General features: G+C 35.9%; 1 protein-coding gene across 1 annotated transcript in view; it reads left to right on the top strand.

The window, feature by feature from the left end:
* Positions 1 to 22,313, top strand: part of Thada (THADA armadillo repeat containing) — a 310,445-nt gene that overhangs the window by 56,969 nt on the left and 231,163 nt on the right. Inside the window, exons 23-24 of the mRNA XM_027934275.2 lie at positions 12,992 to 13,124; positions 16,224 to 16,337. Coding sequence (XP_027790076.2) covers positions 12,992 to 13,124; positions 16,224 to 16,337 — 247 coding nt within the window. The remainder of the gene's footprint in view (positions 1 to 12,991; positions 13,125 to 16,223; positions 16,338 to 22,313) is intronic.

Genomic DNA, 22,313 nt, shown 5'->3' with positions numbered 1-22,313 from the left:
AAACACAGTTACCTGTCATGCATAATTACCTGCCTAAACATTTGGTTGGTTAATGGTTAACTACATTAAAATCATAACTCTAAATTGAAGTTCTGATAAAATTCACAATTGCTTATTTACTATATATGATAGTAAATTTCTTAGTATTTGAAGTTGTTCTTTCAATTGAAATGACCAGAATCCTACACTAGGGTGTAAAGTTGCAGAATCTAGTTTTCGTTTATCCAGCCATAAATTAAATACTTAATTATAAGTGGACAAAATTATTGACTGCAATTCTAAATCTAGAAGGGATGTTTGTGACTACTTGGCAATATCTTAATTCTTTGTATATTTGAATTGCTCTGCTTATTGCAATATTGATAGGGTTTATAAGATGGTTGCAATGCAACCATTTTTCCACTGCCAGCTTAAAGATATAAATGCTGGCATTTAGCTGTTTTTGTCATAAAATACTTCTGCTGAGTCATGGAAATCAACACTTATGGCGGACAGAAGTAATTTAAATATGTATTTAAACTTGATTAATCAGAGTTATTATAATTCAATAGAAAGCCTTTTAATGAAAAATTGAAATATAATAGTAAAAAGAGCCAATTTCTTTTACCTTTCTGGAGATAGAAAGACTATGTCTTTAAAGAAAATGCAATTGAATAAGAAATAAATGTTGAATGTTAATATATGAGAGTTTTGGAGGGAAAGTCATTCAACTCTGAATGAAAGAATATACAGTCTTGTCTAAAATTTAATCACTTTTTTTTTTTTTAGTACAAGTGTCAAAAGGATTCTTATTTTGCACTGGACATCCTGTGAATTTTGTTTGATTATTAATAAATAAAGAATAACTAAGTTAAGAGCCACTTTGGGGAGCCATATGAATTCTTCATAGAACAGTCCTGTTGATACTCTGAAATGGATTAAAACGATCTGGGGAAAAGCAGAATGTTTTAATATTCACCATCTAAATCATTGAGTCTTTGGTTTATGATCTGTTAATGACTCTTTAATTTTTATTTTTAAGTCTGCTCCTATAGTGGAGTCAAATATTATCTTTTTTCTGGAAATTTGTACACTGGTTTTCAAAGTCCTCATAAAAATCCTGTGTCATTTCAGCCACAGCAGAGGAACATATTCTCAGTGAATAATCTCTATCCTAGTTTTTTTGAACTTAATTTTTTTCTCCTTGATCTCAGGGAAATTGTATTAAGAGAACAACTATCTGTATGTTCTTCTTCCAACCACTTTTAATGGCCCTCTGGTTGCTAATTCAGTTTAGATGTTGTCCTTGTTACTGTTGTGTGTGTCTGTAACTGAGACTTTGGAGTCACCCCTGAGGTTTTAGCCTGTGGTAGACCTTGGCTGTGGGGCTGTGGTAAGGAGGCTAAGATGGCCCCTGCTGATGATGTAGCTTTCTCACTGGGTCTCATTTGGACAAATCAGTTTCCGGGCTTAAGTTTCTCCATGCTTCAGGGTTCTGTTCCCTTTTAAAAACAAGCTGTACATACACACAGCCTTCCTGCACACATCTGTCAGCGTTTAGTTTAATTGAAATAATAAACATGAACCTTGAAATAATAAACACGGTACTTGACCAAAGAATAAATGGAGTTGGAGAATTTAGCTTATGAAATAATTGGAGATTGGAAAAATTTCTAAATTAGGAAAAATAACCATGCTGAAATAGTTTAAGGAAATAATAACATTTCTCAATTAACAATTCATAAGTGATATAACTAATTGGAAGTATCAAAAAATAGCTGTGTTGCCACCTAGGTGGATGGATGAAGCCATCAGAAAGCCACTTTGTAGTCAGAGAATCTGATTTATTAGCATAGAATAATCTAATGACCAATTAGGGGAGTATACAGCACATGTAATTTGATTTTGGTTTGCGGGTTTTATGCTTATCTTAGAATACTTATCCACTACGAGTGAGATAGCTCTGTGGATAGAAGTTGGACTAATCTGTTTATAGAATAATTTGCTTCAGTGATCTGCTGAAGACACACGCACTGGCTCCTGCCCTGTGTGTTTCTGTAGGGGCTCAGGCCATAGCACTTGGCTTAGGAAAACAGCATTTTTTCCTGTCAGCATTCTCCTCCCCCACCCCAAGTTTTGGACCCTTCTTGATTTTGATGAGGAAAATTAGTGGTTCTGATTGTCCCCCACCTGCATGAAAGAATTTGGAGCTATGAATTTGAGTGAGTTGATGTATCTATTGGCTTGTTAACAAGTAGAAACATTTATCCTCACTAGGATTCTGTTTCAGCTCAACATGAGAGAAGTGAGTTGGGCTGTGTAAGCTTCCTTTGGGCATTCTGCTCATTGCACAGTGCTGTTTTCCAGTTTCCACTTGGGAAAGTCTGGGGATTTGGGGTGTGTAAGATTGTGGGAAGCTGGATACATTTTAGAAAGCTTCTTTTAGAACTGGTAAACTGATCTCATAGAAATATTTTGTACAATAATATTAATGTACAAAACACATGGTATTAGTGAGTTGTTAATGATAAAGCTTAGAGCACTGGGAAGAAACTTACCATTTTCTCTGTGGCAAAAGAAACAGCATGTGTTGTATTAGTTTGAAAGGACAGTCAAATAGAAGAGCTTTCAGACAGAGAGGATGTCTGCCCTTTTAGCAAAGAGGCAGTCACTAACAAAAGCAGGATTTTGGAATTCCCCAGGACTGTGGTTGGTGACTGCATAGAGCTGGCAAGGGTCCAAGGGCTGCTTCTTTATTCAGGAACCTTTCCCTTTTCCTTACTGACCCCTGGGTGTGTGATGAAGAACCAAAACAAACAAGAAGGGTTTTTTGCATTGTTCTTGGGATTCTTGCCTGTTTTTACCTCTCAGTTCCTTCATTATCATAAACACCAGCAACACTAGAGCTTTGCAGTCACTTCCTTATAAAGTCATCTTTCCTTGCTTGGAGTACACAGAAGGTTCATTAACTGGCCTCAACTCTAGATGAGGGATATTGCATTTTGTTTTATTTTATTTTATGTTATGATGTTTTATTTTTTGGTACCAAGGCTTTAACACAGAGGCACTTAACTACGGAGCCATATCCCCAGCCCTTTTTATTTTATGTATTTTTAATTTAGAGACAGGGTCTCATTTAATTGCTTAGGGCCTTGCTGAATTGCTAGGGCTGGCTTTGAACTTGTGATCCTCCTGCCTCAGCCTCCTGAGAAACTGCACACCTGGTAGGGTAGTGTATTCTTAAAGGCATAGTGACTTGTCACCATTGAGAAGCCTTAAATTCCAGCCCCCCTTTTCCACACCTGGCTTTTCAGTTTTGTACCTACCAGGGGGCACAGCTAATGTGCAGCAGCTGTACCAGTGCTAGTTGGGCCTTAATAACCCCATTTAAGAGAAGGAACATCTATTGTGTGCCAGATATTGTGTTAGATCAACTCCTTTGACAGTTACTCTGAACCTGGAGACAATTAATAGGGTATAAATTTAGGGACAAAGGCTTATGTGGGGCCATGATATAGATAGTTGGGGGACATTCTCATCAGGAGCTTTGGGCACTTGTATATTTTAGGGTCATTGCCTTCAGTAGGTCAGGGAATCCCATCTTGTTGGAGTTTTAAAGCATTTCTTTAGGGATTTTATTTCATTTTTAAACATTGAGAAGTGAAGTGATTTGTTCATAGTCGCATAAGTAGGTGACAGAACTAGTACTAAAATCAAATGTTTTTCTGGAATTTTCTTAGAGATTAGCAATTTAACAAAAGTTTATTGATAAGCTGCTTTATATACAGGATTGTGCCAGGTGGGCACTATAGAGGGTAAGAGTACTGGTAAAACGCAGACCTTGTTCTTAGAGGAACTTCTAGCCTAGCATTTTAATCTTGGGAATTAGATAAGTGAGCTAGAGAATTTATAGACTCAGACAAAGGACCACTTGTTGAGCTATTCCAGGTGATGGGAAAAATCATTAATGCTAATAACCAAAAAGCAAGGCAAGAAAAAAAGTGCTCGATGGGAGGCAGAATGGCGCTTTAGACGCATCATTTGGTGTTGGGGTGCTGCCTAGAAGGAGGACAGACGATTGGAAATACTAGTCAGGAAATTGGGAGAGGAGTCAGAGTTGGAGGTAGAGTGACTTGAGACTCCCCCAGTTTTTTCGTACTGAAGTACAGTGTCCAGGAAAGCCCTCAGTCCCAGGCAAAAAGAGAGTTGGTTACTCTGACTGGAAATATGTATTTGAAAGACAAACAAGAAATAGTAGAAGCCATGAGCTTGGAAGGAGGTCTCCTAAAGAGGCTTAAGACAGAAGGGAAAAAGTTATAACCTTGAATTAATGTTTTATCTGTTGCTAAAACTTGAAATATTGGTTTGCAACATAGTTGTTTTTTTTTACCTCGCTAACAACTGTACAACACTTTTTATGAACCTGAACTATCCTTGGTTTTGAGCCCTATACTTGGTTTTGTTTTGGATTCTGGGAAAAAAAAAAAGAATATCTTTTGGGGCAACATTTAGACTAATAATGTTCATTTTGATAGGCTACTTGGAGATTTCAGTAGAAAATTTCATCTTGATGTGAATGCCATCCCCTTGGGATGTAGAGATTTGCTGAATGTGTTTATGCTTGATTTAGGAAGCTAAGCAGCTGACTCTGTCATCGAAGAACACGTGTTTATGCTTTCTTCTCTAGTTACCGTAGCCTCTGTATTTGTCAGCCTGGCTTATTAGAATGGCATACTCAAGGCAGTTGGTTGACCATTCATTTATTTATTCAAAAATATTTCTTGAGTTCTCTGTTAGATGCCAGGCCCCATTGTAGATGCTGGTAATAGAGAAATGAACAGAAAAGCGTATGTTTTTATTTTGAAGGACACATAGTAGTCACAAGAAACTATCAGATTGCAATGGTATTTTGGTGTGATAAAGGTTTGGTGGCAAGATAAAACTTTTCTTCTTGGACTAAAGTACCATTCTGAGTAATGAGAAGCAGCAACTTTCTGGGGAAGAACTTTTCAAACAATGGGAGCAGCTAGGCAAAAGTGCTTTGCGTATTTAAAGAACAGAATGGGATGAGATGAAGAAGAATGAGGTTGTCCAGATGCGCAGGGCTTTGTGAGCCACTGTAAGGAGTTTGGATTTTGTGCTCCCTGGAAATTATTTTTCTTTTTAAAATATTCCACATGGGTGGAAAATTAAAAGGTATCTTGGGAGCTGTACAAACAATAATGTTGTGGATTCTCATAAGTACCTTTGAGATTATGAACAAATAAAGTATGTATGTGTGTTACAGAATTGCCTATAATGAATGGGAAGGAATTGGATTGGATAATGAGAAATTTTGTTAATGTATAAAATAAATGCAGATAAAGTTAGCACTGGTCCTTTCTAAGCTGTTCATATCTTGTTCCTGACTCTTTGCCTGCCTGTTCTTGAACTTGAGATCATTTGCTTTGGTATCATTGGGAGATTGTGTGTGTGTGTGTGTGTGTGTGTGTTTGTTGCTGGGGATTGAACCCAGGACCTTGTAAATACTAGGTGAGTATTCGAACACTGAGCTATATCCCCAGCTCTAGTAGATGGTTTTAGACACACAGACTATTTAAAGCAAGTAGCTCATAAAAGCAAAGATATCTTTTTACATAGAAGATAATTTTTCTCTTCTAAATCTATAGGATGTACTGCTACAAGTGTTAGGGTGTAGAAAGGCACCCTCCAACATAGTTCAAAGTCAATAATCTGCATTTTTTTATGTTACAGGCAGATAAAAGCTTTGCTTTTATCTTGGACTTAGGGCAAATGTTTGAGAAAACTAAAATTCTGCATGACAACATTAATATGATATGAGTTTGGAGGTGATTCTGACATTATCAGATTATCTTTCCATTTACTTTTTCTGAAAGACTCTTTTTAAAAATGTATAGATACGTATTTTTCAGTTTTTTATGATTTCATCTGTAGGGAAGAAAACAGCTCTTAGATCTTTACCAATTATCCTCCCCTTGGTTATCTGTGTATCATTTACTCTGAATGTATTGTGAAGTGTTTTAACAATCTCAAAGAGTGCTGTCGTGAGTAGCCAGTCTTAGAGTTTGTTATTGTTGAAGTTATTGTTTTCATTCAGATGATGCTGTTGATGACTGATGATGTTGAGTTTGAGTAAACATGTATCATTTACTTCATATCAAGGATAGGGACAAATTCTTGTTCTGTCCCCAGAACTTTCCTTGGCATAACTCAGAATTGTTTAAATGGTTGGTAGATGAAAAATAAGGGGAGAAAAATAAGGAATCTTTGTAAGTAAACATTTATTAATAATCAGCAAATAAATGGCTGTTTTATTGATTTTTATTTTTCTTGACATAGTAGAAAGCCTTTAGTGATGACAGCATGGTAAGCAAACGATTTGGTAAACAGAGGTATAAGCACATCTTTGCCTTTACTCAGATAAGGTTACACATGATTAATTTCCTAGCAATTGGGTCTTGGTACATTTCTGGGAAATTGTTTCATATATTAGCTTTAAATGTACTTCATGTTTCAATGTGAAATTAGTTGCTTTGTGTTTGTAGGTGAGATAATTCCTTTAGGCCACCATGAATCATTCAGTTAATAAAAGAAAGCAGTTTATTAACAGAAATGCATTTCCCAGTTCCCCAGGGGTATTGGAGTACCTCCAAAATGAATGAGACACAGTTCATTTCATGCCAGTCACAAGTGGGTTATCCACCAAGAAGATTTTCTGTAAGATACTCTAATTCTCTTGGTAACTTTCCATCTATATCACTGAGTTAATTTAGAACCATTTTAACCCCACCCTGATGGATGTTCAAAGATTGAAGACAGTCTGAAAGACAACCTAAATAAAACAAGGTTAGGAAGATAATTTCTTAAAAGTAATATTTTCTGATCATACATCCCAAAGCCACATGAAAATGCTTCCTGATTTATATGCTGCTCAGCATTTTTATTCTATTGCTCTGTTTCTAGGGCATAGGATTGTGCAACATAGGTACTAGGTGCATCATAGATCATTTTTTAAATGAAAGAATGAAATCCGTTGAAGCAAATAATAGAGAGTTGATGGTATCTTTATCACAAGACAGATAGGCCAGAAGTGTAACTGAGCATTTATAGCGGGTGCCTTGAAGTCATGCCTTCTTGCTAAGCAAGAGCTTTGGTGTCAGTCTCCATTTTAATTCTCTTTCTGCACTTATTCACTCTATACCATTGGGCAAATATTTAACTTCCCTCCACCAATTTAGATTTTTAATTTTTTACCCAATTTATAAAAATAGATGTGAAATAGTTGAACATGCTGGAAGGTCTAGTGAAAACTGTCATCTAGAGTTTATGGCCACATTGTCAGTCTCTGGAGGAAGAACATTGAGGGCAGAGAGATGTCAGGTGCAAAAGTCCCGAGAGGTATGGACTTAGGGTATTTAAGGAATATCAGGTAAATATGACTGAAGTGGCGTGCATCAGGGAAGGAGTTGTCGATGAGATCAGAGAGGTAATGGGAACTAGACATTGTGTAAGGACTTGGCTGTTCCTTTGAGTAAAATGGAGAGCCAGGGAAGGGTTTGTGAATAGAAGAGTGAACATTTGTGGTAGATACTGAACATTTAGTTGGTTGCATCTGATTCTTAAATAGAAGTTATTCCTTCATTTATCTTAGGAGTGTACTCAACACAGTTATTTTAAAGCCTCTATCAGACTGCTTCATAAGATCATTTTCATAGGGAGTGAATTTATGTTCTAATTACTGGATTTTAAGATTGTCTTAATATGAAATTTATTTCTGTAATCTGAATTTTGGTTTGCTGCTGTGATGGGAAGGCTTTTGGTTTGTTTACTTATTTTTCTCTTGGGAGCTCATTTCTCTATCTAAGAAACTATATTAGATGGTGACATTTTGCCACCCACTCCTGTTTCCAGTTTGTTCCCCAGTGATATGGGGGATACCACAGATCAAGTCAGAGTTAGTAGCCAGCCTGATCCAGGGTCTTCTGGTGCCCACGACTTTCCTCGGCTGCAGTCCCAGGCAGCTTTGGCAGTAGCCCTTTTTCAGTGTCCTTTCATGAGAGAGGATGCCACTGAAATTCTCTGTTTCCCAGGAGAAAGGCAAGTTTACACCATGAAAATGGACATTGTGGCCACCACTGCTGCTTGTAAACCTGTCACCCAGCAAGCCTCTGGCATCAACACACTCAATGCTTTGTGTTTTCATTCAGTGTTACCCAGATGATTATCTTGTTTTCCAGATCATCTGGTTTTAGTTGTTTCTATTTGTATATTTTGGGTATTTATTACTAGGATGTGTTGTGTGTGTGGGGAGTGTCTTGTTAAAATGGAAACAAACTAACTCCTCAGTCTTTATCACAAATTCCATTGATACTCTTTAGAACTTGCATTTTTCATTATCAGATATCATATTTTTAGAAAACAACTGTTAAGAAGAACTTATTAAACATTTTACAAGAACCAAGTCATTGAACCCTTCCCCAACCTCATTTTGATAGAAGAGGAAAGTGAGAAGTGGAGAGGTTTAGTAACTTACCTGGTTCACATAGATGTTAGGTGACAGAGAAAGGATCTAAACCTGATAACTTGACTCTAGAGTTGCTATTCCTAACCATTGTGATACATATTCTCTCATCTGTCAGTTGGGAAAAATAATAAGTTTCTCACAGATTTGTTGTTTGTAATAATGAAGTAAGATCAGATATGAAAAACCTGGTGTTGACCGGATGTGTCATAATAGATTTTAATAAATGTTTTTCTTTGTAGCAGGCAATATAGTTCTAGTGTTTCATAAAATATAGTAGGTTTCATTTTAGTGAAAAACATGGGGAGTCCTATTGTTGAACCAAATTCTCCTGTATGGCTAGGAGGATGAGGGCCTGGCCTGGAAGAGTTATAGAGCTAGAAAGAAAGGGAATCAGAAAAATAGGATCCAATGGCAGAGTCCAAATTGGAAACCAAACAATTCAAGGATTGTGCAGAAAAGCTCATTTGAATCTGGGGAATTCCAGAGCAGAACAAGAAAGTCTGGACTAGATAGTAAGAAGTAGTGCCTTGAGCATTTCCCAGAATTCCTGAGGTTCCTAGTTTTCAGTAGTGGGCAAGGAAGGCTCTTTCTGAGGGCACTTTGCCAGCTATGACCTTGTAAAACATTCTTCTGACTTTTGTTTTCAAATTCCCCAAATTAGCAAGGAGCGTTTGGTGCTTAGTGCACAATACTCAAGGGAATAAAGGGCCTGGCCAAATGTTTACACTTAAAATAGCCAGGGATCTAAATCAGGGCCTTGCCTCTGAGGCCTTGACTTTCACTATTCCTACACAACCTTCAAAATGTAGCTCAGATTCCACCCCTTCTAGGATACTATACACCTTATGCTAAGGAATTGCTGTAGATAAATTAGAAGGGTATAGAAAGAAAAGGTTCTTGTGAGATGCAGTTTATTTGGAGAAAGTTTTATCAATTTGGATGAAGAGGGATATTTGTAGAGAACAAAACAAATGCTTGGAAATATGGCACATCCCAACATTGTGTTGTATGTTAGCATGGAAACCATCAAAGAGAACAACCTTACTAGAATCTTACTTCAGTCTATATAGGAACTGAAAAAGCTGAGGTTTGATTTAAGGAAAAGGACTGAGTTCATATCATTAGTGATCTTTCAGACTAGGAGAATTTGATCAAGTTGGAAGAGGAGTTAAATAGATCAAGATTGGTTAAGAGTCAAGAGCCATTGTAAGTTCATGCAAAGGAGAGAGGTGCATTGTGAGACAGCCCAATCTGAACTCAGACCTGCCTGCTTTCTAGAACCTCTGTATACCAGGCAGGCAGGCCCAGGAGTGACTCATTGAACATGTTGAGGATCATCACTGAACTAGGATTTGATGTACTCTTATTTCAGTGCACTGAACAGAAGCAAAGGAAGTAGGAAAGTACCCCTCATCTGGTGCTGTTCCCTTTTCCCTTAGTTTTTCCTACATAGTGAATCCCATGCAAGACGTCACCTTAGATGACAGTATTACCCGTACTCCAGTTAGCCCTGTGTTGGGGAAGAAAACACATGTAAATGAAATCCACTGATAATATAAGATCAATAGTTTTTATCTATCACCTGTATAACTCCAGGTTTTTCTCAGGTGGTGAGATCACCAAAAATGACTTATGCGTTAATTCTCTTTCTTTTCCTTGCCCACTCATTAGGGACTAAATTAATCCAAATGCACTATTTTTTTTTTTTTTTTTGACAGTAAAGAAGGAACAAAATAAAGCAGTTATATAATCTACAACTTTATCATTAGAACAAATAATTGCTTGGAGGCATTTGGATTTCAGTGTTTTTAAAAAAATATTTATGTTTTAGTTGTAGTTGGACACAATACCTTTATTTTATTTATTTATATGTGGTACTGTAGATCGAACCCAGGGTCTCACATGTGCTAGGTGAACACTCTGCCACTGAGCCACAACCCCAGCCCTGGATTTCAGTTTTTGATTGAGCCATGATGTGAGGATTATACCAACTTGGCAATGTTAGTAATAAACTAAATAAGTTATTCCATGAAGCATAATTTTAAAAATATACAAAATCCAGTGGTTTATAATTTAATTTCAATCCTCAAAAATGTAAAAGGTATGAACATTGTTTTAATTATGAAAAAGTTCAGACATGTATATGTGTATATCCTATAAACATAAGTTTAAAGGAGAGAGACTAATAGAATGAATTGCCTTTGTTCATCACCCAGATTCATTGGCTATCAAAGGTTTGCCATATGTGGCTTTGTCTGTTCCTTTGCATTGTTGTTTGCTGAAGCATTATAAAGTTCATCACAATTTGTGATTTGCACTACACATTCCAGCATGCACCTCTAAAATTACTTACGCTTTCACATCCATACTGCCATTGGTACATCTTAAAAATAATTCCTTGGTGTCATCTCATATCTGGAACTTATATAAATTTCCTCTATTTCTTGGCAGTATCTTTTTTTTTTTTTTTTTTTTTTTACATTTGATGTGTTTAACTCAGGATCTGAAGAGGGTTCACACATTGCATTAAGTTCTGCGTCTTTGAATCTGATTTAATTCAGTGGTTCAGATTTTTGGAGAGCTGGTTTTGATGGCTGAGGTGGATGGATTTCAGTGTTTTTAAAAAAATCCTCTGAGAAGCAGGATTGACATGATAGCTTTTAATCTATGCTAACGTGAAGGAAACCTTTTAAATCACAGAGTCTGAGTAGGGTGTTTTGATTATAATGCTTATGGCCAAAGTATTTTTGAAGTCCCTGTCAAATTTTTTAAAGCGACTCTTTTAAAGTAGTATTGTTTATATATAATCTGTTCTATGTGAAACATATGCCTGAATTTAAGCTGCTGTTTGGAATGTGTGTTAGTCAGTTTTTCTTCACTGTGACCAAAATACTCTATAAGAATAACTTAGGTTCCATGGCTTCAGTTAGTCCTTGGTTGGCCGACTCCATTGCTCTGAGCCTGAGGGGAGGTGAATATCATGGTGGAAGGGAATGGTGGAGGAAAGCTGCTCAATTCATGGTAGCAAGAAATTAGAGAGAACATGTAAGGAGCCCCCGGACAAAATGTAATTCCCAAATGTAATGCCCCTAGTGACTTAATTCCTCAAGCCTTGCCCCACCTTCCTCTAGTTGCCACCCAGTAATCCATTCAGATTATTAAGCCATCAGATGAACTAATCTACTGATTATGTTACAGCTTTCATAAACTAATTGAATCACTTCACTTCCAAACATTACTGCATTAACACATGAGCTGTTTGGGGAATACCTCATATCCAAACCATAATATTCTGCCCCTGACCACCAAAAACTCATTTTGCATCTTACGGTTCAGAATGCATTCAGTCTATCTCCAAGAGCAAATGATTAGTCAGAAACTGAAGTTATTGCTGGCCATGGTGGCACATGCCTGTAATCATAGTGACTTGGGAGGCTGAGGTAGAAGGATTGCAAATTCAAGGCCAGCCTCGGCAATTTAGCAAGGCCCTAAGCAACTTAGTAATATGCTGTCTCAAAAGAAAAATTAAAAAGGGGTGGGGATATGGCTCAGTGGTGGTAAAGTACTCTGGGTTCATCCCTAGAACCAAGAATAACAAAAACACAAAAAGAAAAAAAATAGGAACTGAAGTAATCTATTGTTGAATAAGGGGGAAAAAGAAATCCCAAACGTGTTTCTAATTCTCAATACAAATTGGAAGCCGGTCATATTTCTGCAGATTGTTTTCCTCAATTTAAAAAAGAGTATATTTTTTTGACTTTTATATGTTTATTTTCACATATTAATTGCAGTTATGTGTAGGTATTATACTTCTAAGAAAATTGTGTCTACTTATCACTGAATATGCTATTTCTTTAGATAATGTTATATAATCTGATAGGGTATATGTTTAAAAATTACAAAAAAATGTTCTTAAGTACTCTAGGAAAACAGTAAAAGGGCAGAAACCCACTGATACAATGTTCAAATAACCTTGAAATGTTCTTGCCTCTTCCCAGATAGCTTTGATTCTTAATGTACCACAGGTTGTGTTGAAAATTTTATTTGTGGTAAGCCACATTTTGAGAGAGTTGAAAATAGAATTTAAAACATGTTTACTTTGTGTGTAATCTCTATAAAAATAGAACATAAATTATAGTAAACTGTAATTATATTCTCTGTTGGAAATCTTGAGTCTTACGTTAACCTTCTCTTGAACATTATGAATATGGAGGCACAACTATGTATTAAAGCTTAGTTTACAGATAAGACACTTGCTTGGTACATAGTAGTTCTAAGATGTGGAATCTTCAATAGCTTCAAATCCTAAGACCCATAGTAAAGAAGAGAGTAAATGAACAGTACAAGGGAGGCATTTTTTAAATGCCCCCTTGCAAAGATATTTATTATTTTCTAACAGGGTTAATATATAGGACTAATTTGCACTTTTATCTCTTGGCACCTGATAATTCCATATGTACCTTTCAGGTGCCCTAATGTGAGTTTGCAAAAACTGCCAGAACAGTGGTTATGGAATGTTTTGGAGGAAATCAAAAGCAGCGATCCTTCATCTAAACTCTGTGCTACAAGGCGCAGTGCTGGAATTCCCTTCTACATACAGGTATGTATCTGTAGGACCACAGCTGGCTGTTTGTTTTTTGATAGTGTATTCTAACCTCCTTGACATGTGAGTGAGCTTATTGCATAAGGGACATTTCTGTCTCCTTAGTACCATAGCATTTATGGCTTTGTTTTAATGTGTGGACAGTGTGTTCTGTGACAGCTCTTTCTTGGAATGAACCCTCCAAGAGGTCAATCTTGTAATATAAACAGAAGGTGGTATAGATTTCCGCCTGTGGATTAAGTAGACAGACATCACTGTGGCACATGCATTGCTCACTTCCAGGAAGTATGTGTTGCCCCACCTTCCAAATTGCAAAAGAATAGTTTTCCTCTCTTTTCAGGACCCTCAAGACTTTCTATAGGCAACCAATGTTAATAGGTTCTTTTGAATTCTTCCATGAAATGACTGACCATAAGGTGATCATAATCCTAATAGTAGCTAACATTTATTAGTGGTTATTTCCTGTGCATTTCCTCATGTAATCTTTCCCCAAACCCTATGAGATAGCTACTGTTATCATTCTATATGTTCTAGGTGAAGAAACTGGGACTTAGGAGCGTTAAGTGACTTGCCGAGATAGTAAGAACTCAAAAACAAAACAGAACACACCCCAAAACGTGAGCCCAGACCACCTGACTCCTTATCCCCTCTGGATACAAAAATGTCTGTGTGCACACAGTTCCTGAATGCAGAGGAAAACATACTAGAGCCACTGTTGGCTCTGTGTTCTTTTTCACAATACTTTAAAGGTTGCTGCGTATCAGAATACCCACAGTTTATTTTTAATGCCCCAGTCTGACCCATTTTGAATCTGTGTGGTTCTTTTGACTGTATCTCTTTCCTACTCTGTGTATTTATGCATCATTCATCTATTTCAGGACAAATGTTAAGGTGACAGTGAGGTCATGCTGCATATTGTGCTTTGTACTTTTTCTTTCTGTGGTTTTCAACTAGTATGAAGTATTGATCTTGGTGACAGAGCACTGAGCGGGTGTACCTTTCTACTCCATCCTCAGTAAAAGTGCCATGACTTTGCCCAGTACTTTGGGGGAAAAAAGCTGTGGTTCCAAGAAGATATTTTGGTAATTGAGTGTAGCTTTCTTTTTTTTTTTAGTTGAGTGAAGTCTAAATTATTAGAAAAATATGCTCAAAGATACTCTGTTTCTCTCAGCAGGACTTACCAGTAACATTATATTCTTTGTTCTGATGAAAACTTCTGCCTAGTGTTAGCTATGGAGAAAAACTACCTGCTTAGTTTATAAGTTTACTTTTGTTTAGATATAAAATTTTTTGATAGTCATTAAAATAATATATATGTTTTCTGAGCATAAGTGTACTGTGAGAAATTTCTTTTAAACTTGTTTTGTGGTTGTCTCTCCCTCTGGAGATGGCCCACATTCTCCCTGGAATGTGTATTTTTTGCTTTGTCTGCAAAGCTTCTCACTCTTTTTTTATTTTCTTAGTTGTATTTGAACACAATATCTCTATTTTATTTATTTATGTGGTGCTGAGGATCGAACCCAGGGCCTTTCATGTGTGGGGCGAGCGCTGAACCGCTGAGCCACAACCCCAGCCCAAAGCTTCTCACTCTTGAGATAGCCTGCATTCTCTCTTGAATATGTTTCTGCTTTCCCAAATAATCTCTTCCTGTGTCTCTGGCTGATGTGTGCTGCAATTCTTTTCTTCATGTGTAAGTGCCAAGGACCTCACTTGTCTTGAGTCAAAGTCCCTCTCTCAGGGATCTCCTCCAGTAATAGGTTCAAACCAGGGTGTCCCCCTCTGTTCTAGAGTTTCAGGGCTGGGGGTGTAGCTTAGTGGTAGAGTGCTTACCTAACATTAGGGCCAAGGTCCTGGGTTTCATCCTCATCACTCCCAAAAATTAAAATAAAAATAAACTTGCATATTTTAGATTTTCCTCTTTTCTGGCTTATAAATGCTTAGAAAATGTTGATTAGCTTAAAACTTTTGCTCTGGGGAGCCAGAGGCTACATAATTTAAGAAAAGTAGATATGGAAGAAGGGAATCTGAGAAAATGACTAAGTGATATTTCTTTAATAGCTTTGGGGAGATATAATTCACTTATGATACAATTCGTACATTTCAAGTGTGAGTTAATGATTTTTAGTATATTTGCAGAACTGTAAACCATTAGCCCAATCTAATTTTAGAATATCACCTGAAAAGACCTCCAAACCCATTAGCAGTTGTTCCCCATTTCCCTCTACCGCTGCTGCTCCTAGCCCTAGGCAACCACTAATCTACCTTCTGTCTCAACAGATTGGTCTGTTCTGGACATTTCATGTAAATGGAATCATACAATATGACATCTTTGTGTCTGGCTTCTTTCAGTTAGCATTATGTTTCAAGGTTTATCTGTGTTGTCACATGGATCAGCACTTCATTCCTTTTTACTGCCTCAAGTGGATTGATATTCCTTTTTTAATGTTTCTTGGATTTTGGTGAAGTGTTTGTTACAAAGTGAATAAGCAGCTCCTGCAAAATTCAAATATGAGATCCCTTTAGAATTCGCAGTGTTCCTTCTTGTCCCAGGGAGTTTCAAATACAATGATTTGATTAGTCTTCCAGGAATAGAGTCTTCTATGAAAAATTAAGAAGTTGATCAATCTCTAGGAAGCCTCAAATTCCTTACAAGAACTCTAAACCAGAGGGTTTATTGTTTTGTTGTTGAATCAACCGAAGAGAATTTTTTGTTGGATAAATTTGTTACCCAAAGTGACTTGCTTATTGTATCTGATTCTTGCCACCTAATTGTGGCTCTTAAGGACTGGAGTAGTTAGAAAGAGCTGGGTGTGCTGTAATCCCAGTGACTTGGAGGAAGCTAAGGCAGGAGGATCACAATTTCAAGGCCAGCCTGGGCAATTTAGTAAGACCCTGTCTCAGAATAAATAAAAAGATCTGGGCATGCAGCTTTGGGTAAAATGCCCTGGGTTCTAACCCAGTACTGGGGAAAAAAAATAGCTGTATGTTTTTAAGAGAATTTTGAATATGGGAATTGATTATTGATGCACGAAAGCAAGAAATTGCTGTATGTAAAATAAGAGCTCATTAATAGCTGCATTTTAATTTTTTTAATAGGCATTGTTGGCATCTGAACCGAAGAAAGGCAAAATGGATTTGTTGAAAATAACAATGAAAGAATTAATCTCCTTGGCTGGGCCTGCTTGTGACTCACAAAGCACAGTTCCTCAGGTAATAATGAAAATAAATAAACCCTGCTAGGAGGGCAGTGATTTTAAAATCTTTGCTACATATTTATTTTCTAAAAGTATCTGATAAAAATAAAGAACTCAGGCATTTGAAGTTTGGATTTTGTTTTCCTGTCTTTCCTGTCCATAAAATAAGCTGTTACTTTAGTTGATATGTAGGTCAAAATATTTTTAGCCTGTTGTAGTGTCACGGGCCTGTGATCTTCAGCAATCAGGAGGCTGAGGCAGGAGGAACGCAAGTTTGAGGCCAGCCTAGGCTGTTTAGTGAGACCCTGTCTCAAAGTTAGAAAGAAAAACAAAACAAAACAAAACAGGGCTGGGAATTTAGCTCATGATAGAGGGCCCCTGGGTTAAATCCCTAGTACTATTAAAAAACCCAAACCAAACCAAACCAAACCAAACAAACAACAACAACAACAAAAAAACTATTTTTAAACTCTGGTGTAAACATAGAACTGATATAAGATATTTTTTAAAATTACTATTGCATCTACAAATTGGAAAGTGGATATACAATTACTTTAGAATTCATGTTGTTTATTTGAGTTAATGTACATTTTGAAACTAAGTAGTTGAATCTTTCCCTAAAATGTAATATCTGACTTTTTAATTTTAACTAATATTTTGCCCTTTTTAGTCACTTCCTCTGTGTCTGAACTTGTGTTAAACATTCCTCACAACTCCACTGTAATGCTAGGTAGTAATTTATAATTCTTGACCCTTGTAATCTATACTTTCTTAGTAAATGCTTCAAAGTTGGATGTTTCTACCCAACTGCAGGAGGCCCATGCTCAGTCAGGGAATATAATGAGAGCTAAAGTTTATGATCAAGTACAGTAAGTTTTTATGTTTCTATTTTAGAACCCATGGGAGGTGTTAAAAGGAAGCCATGGGTCAGAATGTAGTTGGGCTAGGGGAAAAACACAGTGTTTATTAACATGTGGTACATAGTGACCAATGACTGTAAGATACTTTGTTTAAAAATTTAACGTGTTAATTAAGACCTTTCAAAAATTATCGTTTCAAGATGTTTTCCAATGAAATGTGAAAAATATAATTGTTTATACTTTCTTATACTATCACTTTTAAAATTCCTAGTTTTGTAAGAACATCTAAAAATAAAGGGGTTTAAATGTGGCATATACACAATGGAATTTTACTCAGCACTAAAAAAGAACAAAACCATGGCATTTGCAGGTAAATGGATGGCGTTGGAGAAGATAATGCTAAGTGAAGTCAGCCAATCCCCAAAAAACAAATACCAAATGTTTTCTCTGATATAAGGAGGTTGACTCATAGTGGGATTGGGGCGGGGGAGCATGGGAGGAATAGATGAATTCTAGATAGGGAAGAGGGGTGGGAGGGAAAGGGAGGGGGCAGGGGATTAGCAAGGATGGTAGAATATGATGGACATCATTTTATAAAGTACATGTATGAAGACTTGAATTGGGTGTCAACATATTTTATATACAAACAGATATTAAAAATTGTGGTATGTATGTGTATTAAGAATTATAACACACACACACACACAAAAAGAATAGCATTACCTTAGATTAGGTAGAGGGAAGTGAAAGGAGGGGAAGACAGAGGATGGGGGATAAGAAAGATAGTGGAATGAAACAGACATTATTACTGTATGTATATATGTGACTGTATGACCAATGTGATTCTACAATATGTACATTCAGAAAAATGAGAAATTATATCCCATCTATGTATGATGTATCAAAGTATTTAAGTGCATACTACTGTCGAGTTTGACTAATTAAAACAAAATATTTTAAAAAAGCATATAACATAATTAGAGGAAAATAAAAAAAAAATAAAGGGGTTTTCCTTTAAGTTGTTCTGTATGATTATTGCTGTCCTCTATTTCAAGGTGATTAATGGCAGTTTAATTGTTTTTAGGAAATTAGTGAAATTTTAAAATTTAGTCTGTGATTTGTCTTCTAGGCTTTAGTTGAGAATTTTCTTTCTTTCTCCCCTCCCATGGCTTAGTTATTATTTTTACTATGTATTTCCAAAATATGTCAGCATAAAATAAGCTTTTTTATGCTGTGAATAATGGACATCTATGAAACCAATTCAGTATAAGAAATTAAATATTACAGAAACAGTTGCAGGGCTGGGGATATAACTCAATGGTAGAGCACTTGCCTACTGGGTTCTATTCCCAGTACCAAAAAAATAAAAAAAAATTCTAAAAAAATTTTTACAAGTATATACGTGGATTTCTCCCCATCTCATTCCTTTTTCTTCCCTTTCAGTTGTGATCACTAACCCAAATTAGTATTTATCATTCCCATGCATTTTTGCTAGATTGTTAAAATCTTTTACCCAAATGGCATTATCTACACATCTTTTTTATAGTTTGGGTTTTTTCAGTCAACATTATTTTTTAAGATTAGTAAACTTCACTTATTTTCATTCCTGAAAAGTGTTTCAGCATCTTATTCCAATTCATACCTTCTTTGAATGGACACTATTTGCATTGTTTCCAGTTTTCTTCTATTATAAACCAAGTGCAAACATTCTTTTGTTTCTACTTACACATAGTGTGTTGCCACAGGTTGTGTACCTAGAATTAGAATTGCAGGGTTATAGGATATGTACGTATTCAACTTCGATGCTGTCATTGTCAAAAAAAGTGTTTGATGGAATTTACATTCCTACCCACAAAGTATGAGAATTTCTGTTGCTTACCAGCACCTTGGTATTATCAGACCTTTACAGTTTTTACTTTTCTGAATGAAATGGTGTTTACTAGTTTTGTTTTGCATTTCTTTGATTATTAGTTAGCTTTAACATCTTTTCATATATTTACTAATCTTGTGAATTCTGTGAATTACCTGTTCCAGAGATTTTGCCTACTTTTAATTATTTGCCATCTTTTGTAATACTTATTGTTTTAAATATTTTTATTAGTTATTGATGGACCTTTATTTATTTATTTGCTTATACATGGTGCTGAGAATCGAACCCAGTGCCTCACACATACTAGACAAGCACTCTACCACTGAGCCACAACCCCAGCCTTACTGTGTTGCCCAGGTTATCTCTAAACTCCTAGGCTCAAGCCATCCTCCTGCCTCAGCCTCCTGAGTTGCTGGAACTAGAGACATGTGCCACTGCACCTGGCTTGAAATATCATTTTTCAAAAAACCAAAAAGTATTAAGGAAGATCTGTATAAATAGAGAAATAAGCCATATCATTGTCATTCTTGCAGGGGTGCGGCGGGGGGGGGGGGGGAGGTTCAGGGGAATAGAATCCAAGGCCCCATTGCATGCTAGGCAAGCCACTCTCCTGACCTACATTCCCATACCTCATGGAAGATTCAATATCAAAAAAAGAAGTCATTTTCCCTAAGAAGCCAATTTTTCACTTTAAATTCCAACAAAAATTCCAAGAGGACATTTTGTTGAACTTAACAAAGTGATTCCAAAATTTAGATGGAAATGTAATGGGATGAATATAGTCAAGATAATTCTGGGGAAAAAAATGAGATTCATCCTATATGATATTATAAATTATTATAAAGTATAGTAATTAAAATCATCAGTTTAGTCCAGTGATAGACCAGCAGATCAATGAAATGGACAGAAACAATTGCCTGTGTATGCAAACAGTACATGATAGAAGTAATGTTACAAATCAGTATAAATGAGGAAGAAATAACAAATTGTATCAAAAATGCTTATATATTATTTTTCTAAATGGAAAACAAAATTATTTTCATATTTTATATAAAAATCAAATTACAGGTAACATAAAGAAAGAAGTATGACAAGCAAAACTTTAATAAGACTTTTAAAAGAAAATATAAAATATCTTTCCGACCTTGGGGTATGCAAGGATTTCTTAAATAAGTTCCAAATGCACAAACCATAAAGGAAAAAGCTGACATATGCCACTTAATTAAATTTTAAAACTTCTCTACAATAATCGAAACCATAAGCAAAATAAGAGAAGCCCTCAATGAGGAAAATATATGTGTAATTCAAATAACCAAAAAGGAATTAGTATCAGGAAAATATTTTTAAAACAACAAGTCTTGGGCTGGGGTTGTGGCTCAGTGGTAGAGTGCTTGCCTAGCATGTCTGAGGCACTGGGTTCGATTCTTGGCACCACGTATAAGCAAATAAATAAATAAAGGTCCATCAATAACTAATAAAAATATTTAAAACAACAAGTATTACAAAAGATGGCAAATAATTAAAAGTAGGCAAAATCTCTGGAACAGGTAATTCACAGAATTCACAAGATTAGTAAATATATGAAAAGATGTTAAAGCTAACTAATAATCAAAGAAATGCAAAACAAAACTAGTAAACACCATTTCATTCAGAAAAGTAAAAACTGTAAAGGTCTGATAATACCAAGGTGCTGGTAAGCAACAGAAATTCTCACACCTTGTGGGTAGGAATGCATATTTTTTCCTCATAAAAGTCTTACGGACCTTTTGTGAGATTTATTTCTATATATTTTTCTTATAAATGTTATTTCAAAATTTTATTTTATCTGTTGTTGCTCTGTGAGAATGAAATTGATTTTTTGGTGTTTGTTGTGCTTATGTTTAGCAACTTACCTGAACTGCTATAATACAACTAATGACTTGTCTATAAATTCTTGGGATTTTCTTTATAGATAATCGTGTCGCTAGTAGGTAATCCTAAGTTTGTTAGCTTTCTAATGCTTAGTCTTTTAAAAGTTTTCCTTATCTTATTTTGCTGCTGGAACCTGTAGCACAATTTTGCTAGAAATAGAGATAGCAGGCATCTTTATGTTGTTGTTATTTGTTGAAATTTTCAATCTGTCCTTTATCTGATTAAAAAAAAAACCAAACAATTCTTGAGTGCTTTCCTGCATCATTTGAGATAAATACGTTTTGTTTTTCCCTAGAATTTTCAAATATCATGAATTACATGTTATTCTTTTTGTTGTAGTTTTCAATGCTGGGGATTGAAGGGCCTTGCACACGCTAGGCAAGTGCTCTACCAATGAACTACATTCCCAGCACTTATGCTGATTTTTAAATATAATATATTTGCATACTGAGAATGAACTCAACTTTGACATGTTTTTATACATTATTAAATTTTCTTTAGAAAGGATATACATTTATGCTTCTCACTGGGTTCATAATTGAGATTGGCTTATGTTCTTCCTTTCTCATGCTGTCCCTGTCATATTTTATATGCATTTTTAGATTTAATTATAATATACAGTGTGCAAGTCATTACAGCTTCACAAAGTGATCACATTTGTGTAACAAGAAAGAAGCAAAACTTTTCTAGGACACCAAGGCCCCTTCATGTTCTCTTCTAATCAGCACTCTTTCCCTGACAGTAACCAAGATCCTAATTTCTAACACTTTAGTTTTACCTTTTACTTTAATGTTATAAAAATGAAATCCTATATTATAAACCATACTTTTGATAGGGTTTTTTTGCTCAAATTAGGTTTATGACATTCATCCATAAATACTATGATTTATTCATTCTTGTTACTATTTAATAGTATAAAATTTATCCATTCTGTTCTTTTTTTTTGCGTGTGGGGGGGCGGGTACCGGGGATTGAACTCAGGGGCACTTGGCTGCTAAGCCACATCCCCAGCCCTATTTTGTGTTTTATTTAGCTATAGGGTCTCACTGGATTCTTGGTCCCTTGCTTTTGCTGAGGCTGGCTTTGAACTTGCGATCCTCCTGCCTCAATCTCCCGAGCCTCTGGGATTACAGGTGTGGGCCACTGCATTTAGCTTATCCATTCTATTCTTGATGAACATTTTTATATGTTTTCATATATGCTTAGTGGTGAACATATGTATATTTTTGTTGAATATGCATATATATTCAGCTTTAATAGATACTACCATTTACACTCATACAATGCTGCTGGGACTGCAAATTGGTGCAACTGCTCTGGAAAGCAGTTTGGAGATTCCTCAGAAAACTTG

The sequence above is a fragment of the Marmota flaviventris genome, chromosome 14 (genome assembly GCF_047511675.1).
Source record: "Marmota flaviventris isolate mMarFla1 chromosome 14, mMarFla1.hap1, whole genome shotgun sequence".
Classification (NCBI taxonomy): domain Eukaryota; kingdom Metazoa; phylum Chordata; class Mammalia; order Rodentia; family Sciuridae; genus Marmota; species Marmota flaviventris.
The sequence above is the reverse complement of the archived record's forward strand: the minus strand, read 5'-3'. Positions and strand labels throughout refer to the sequence as shown.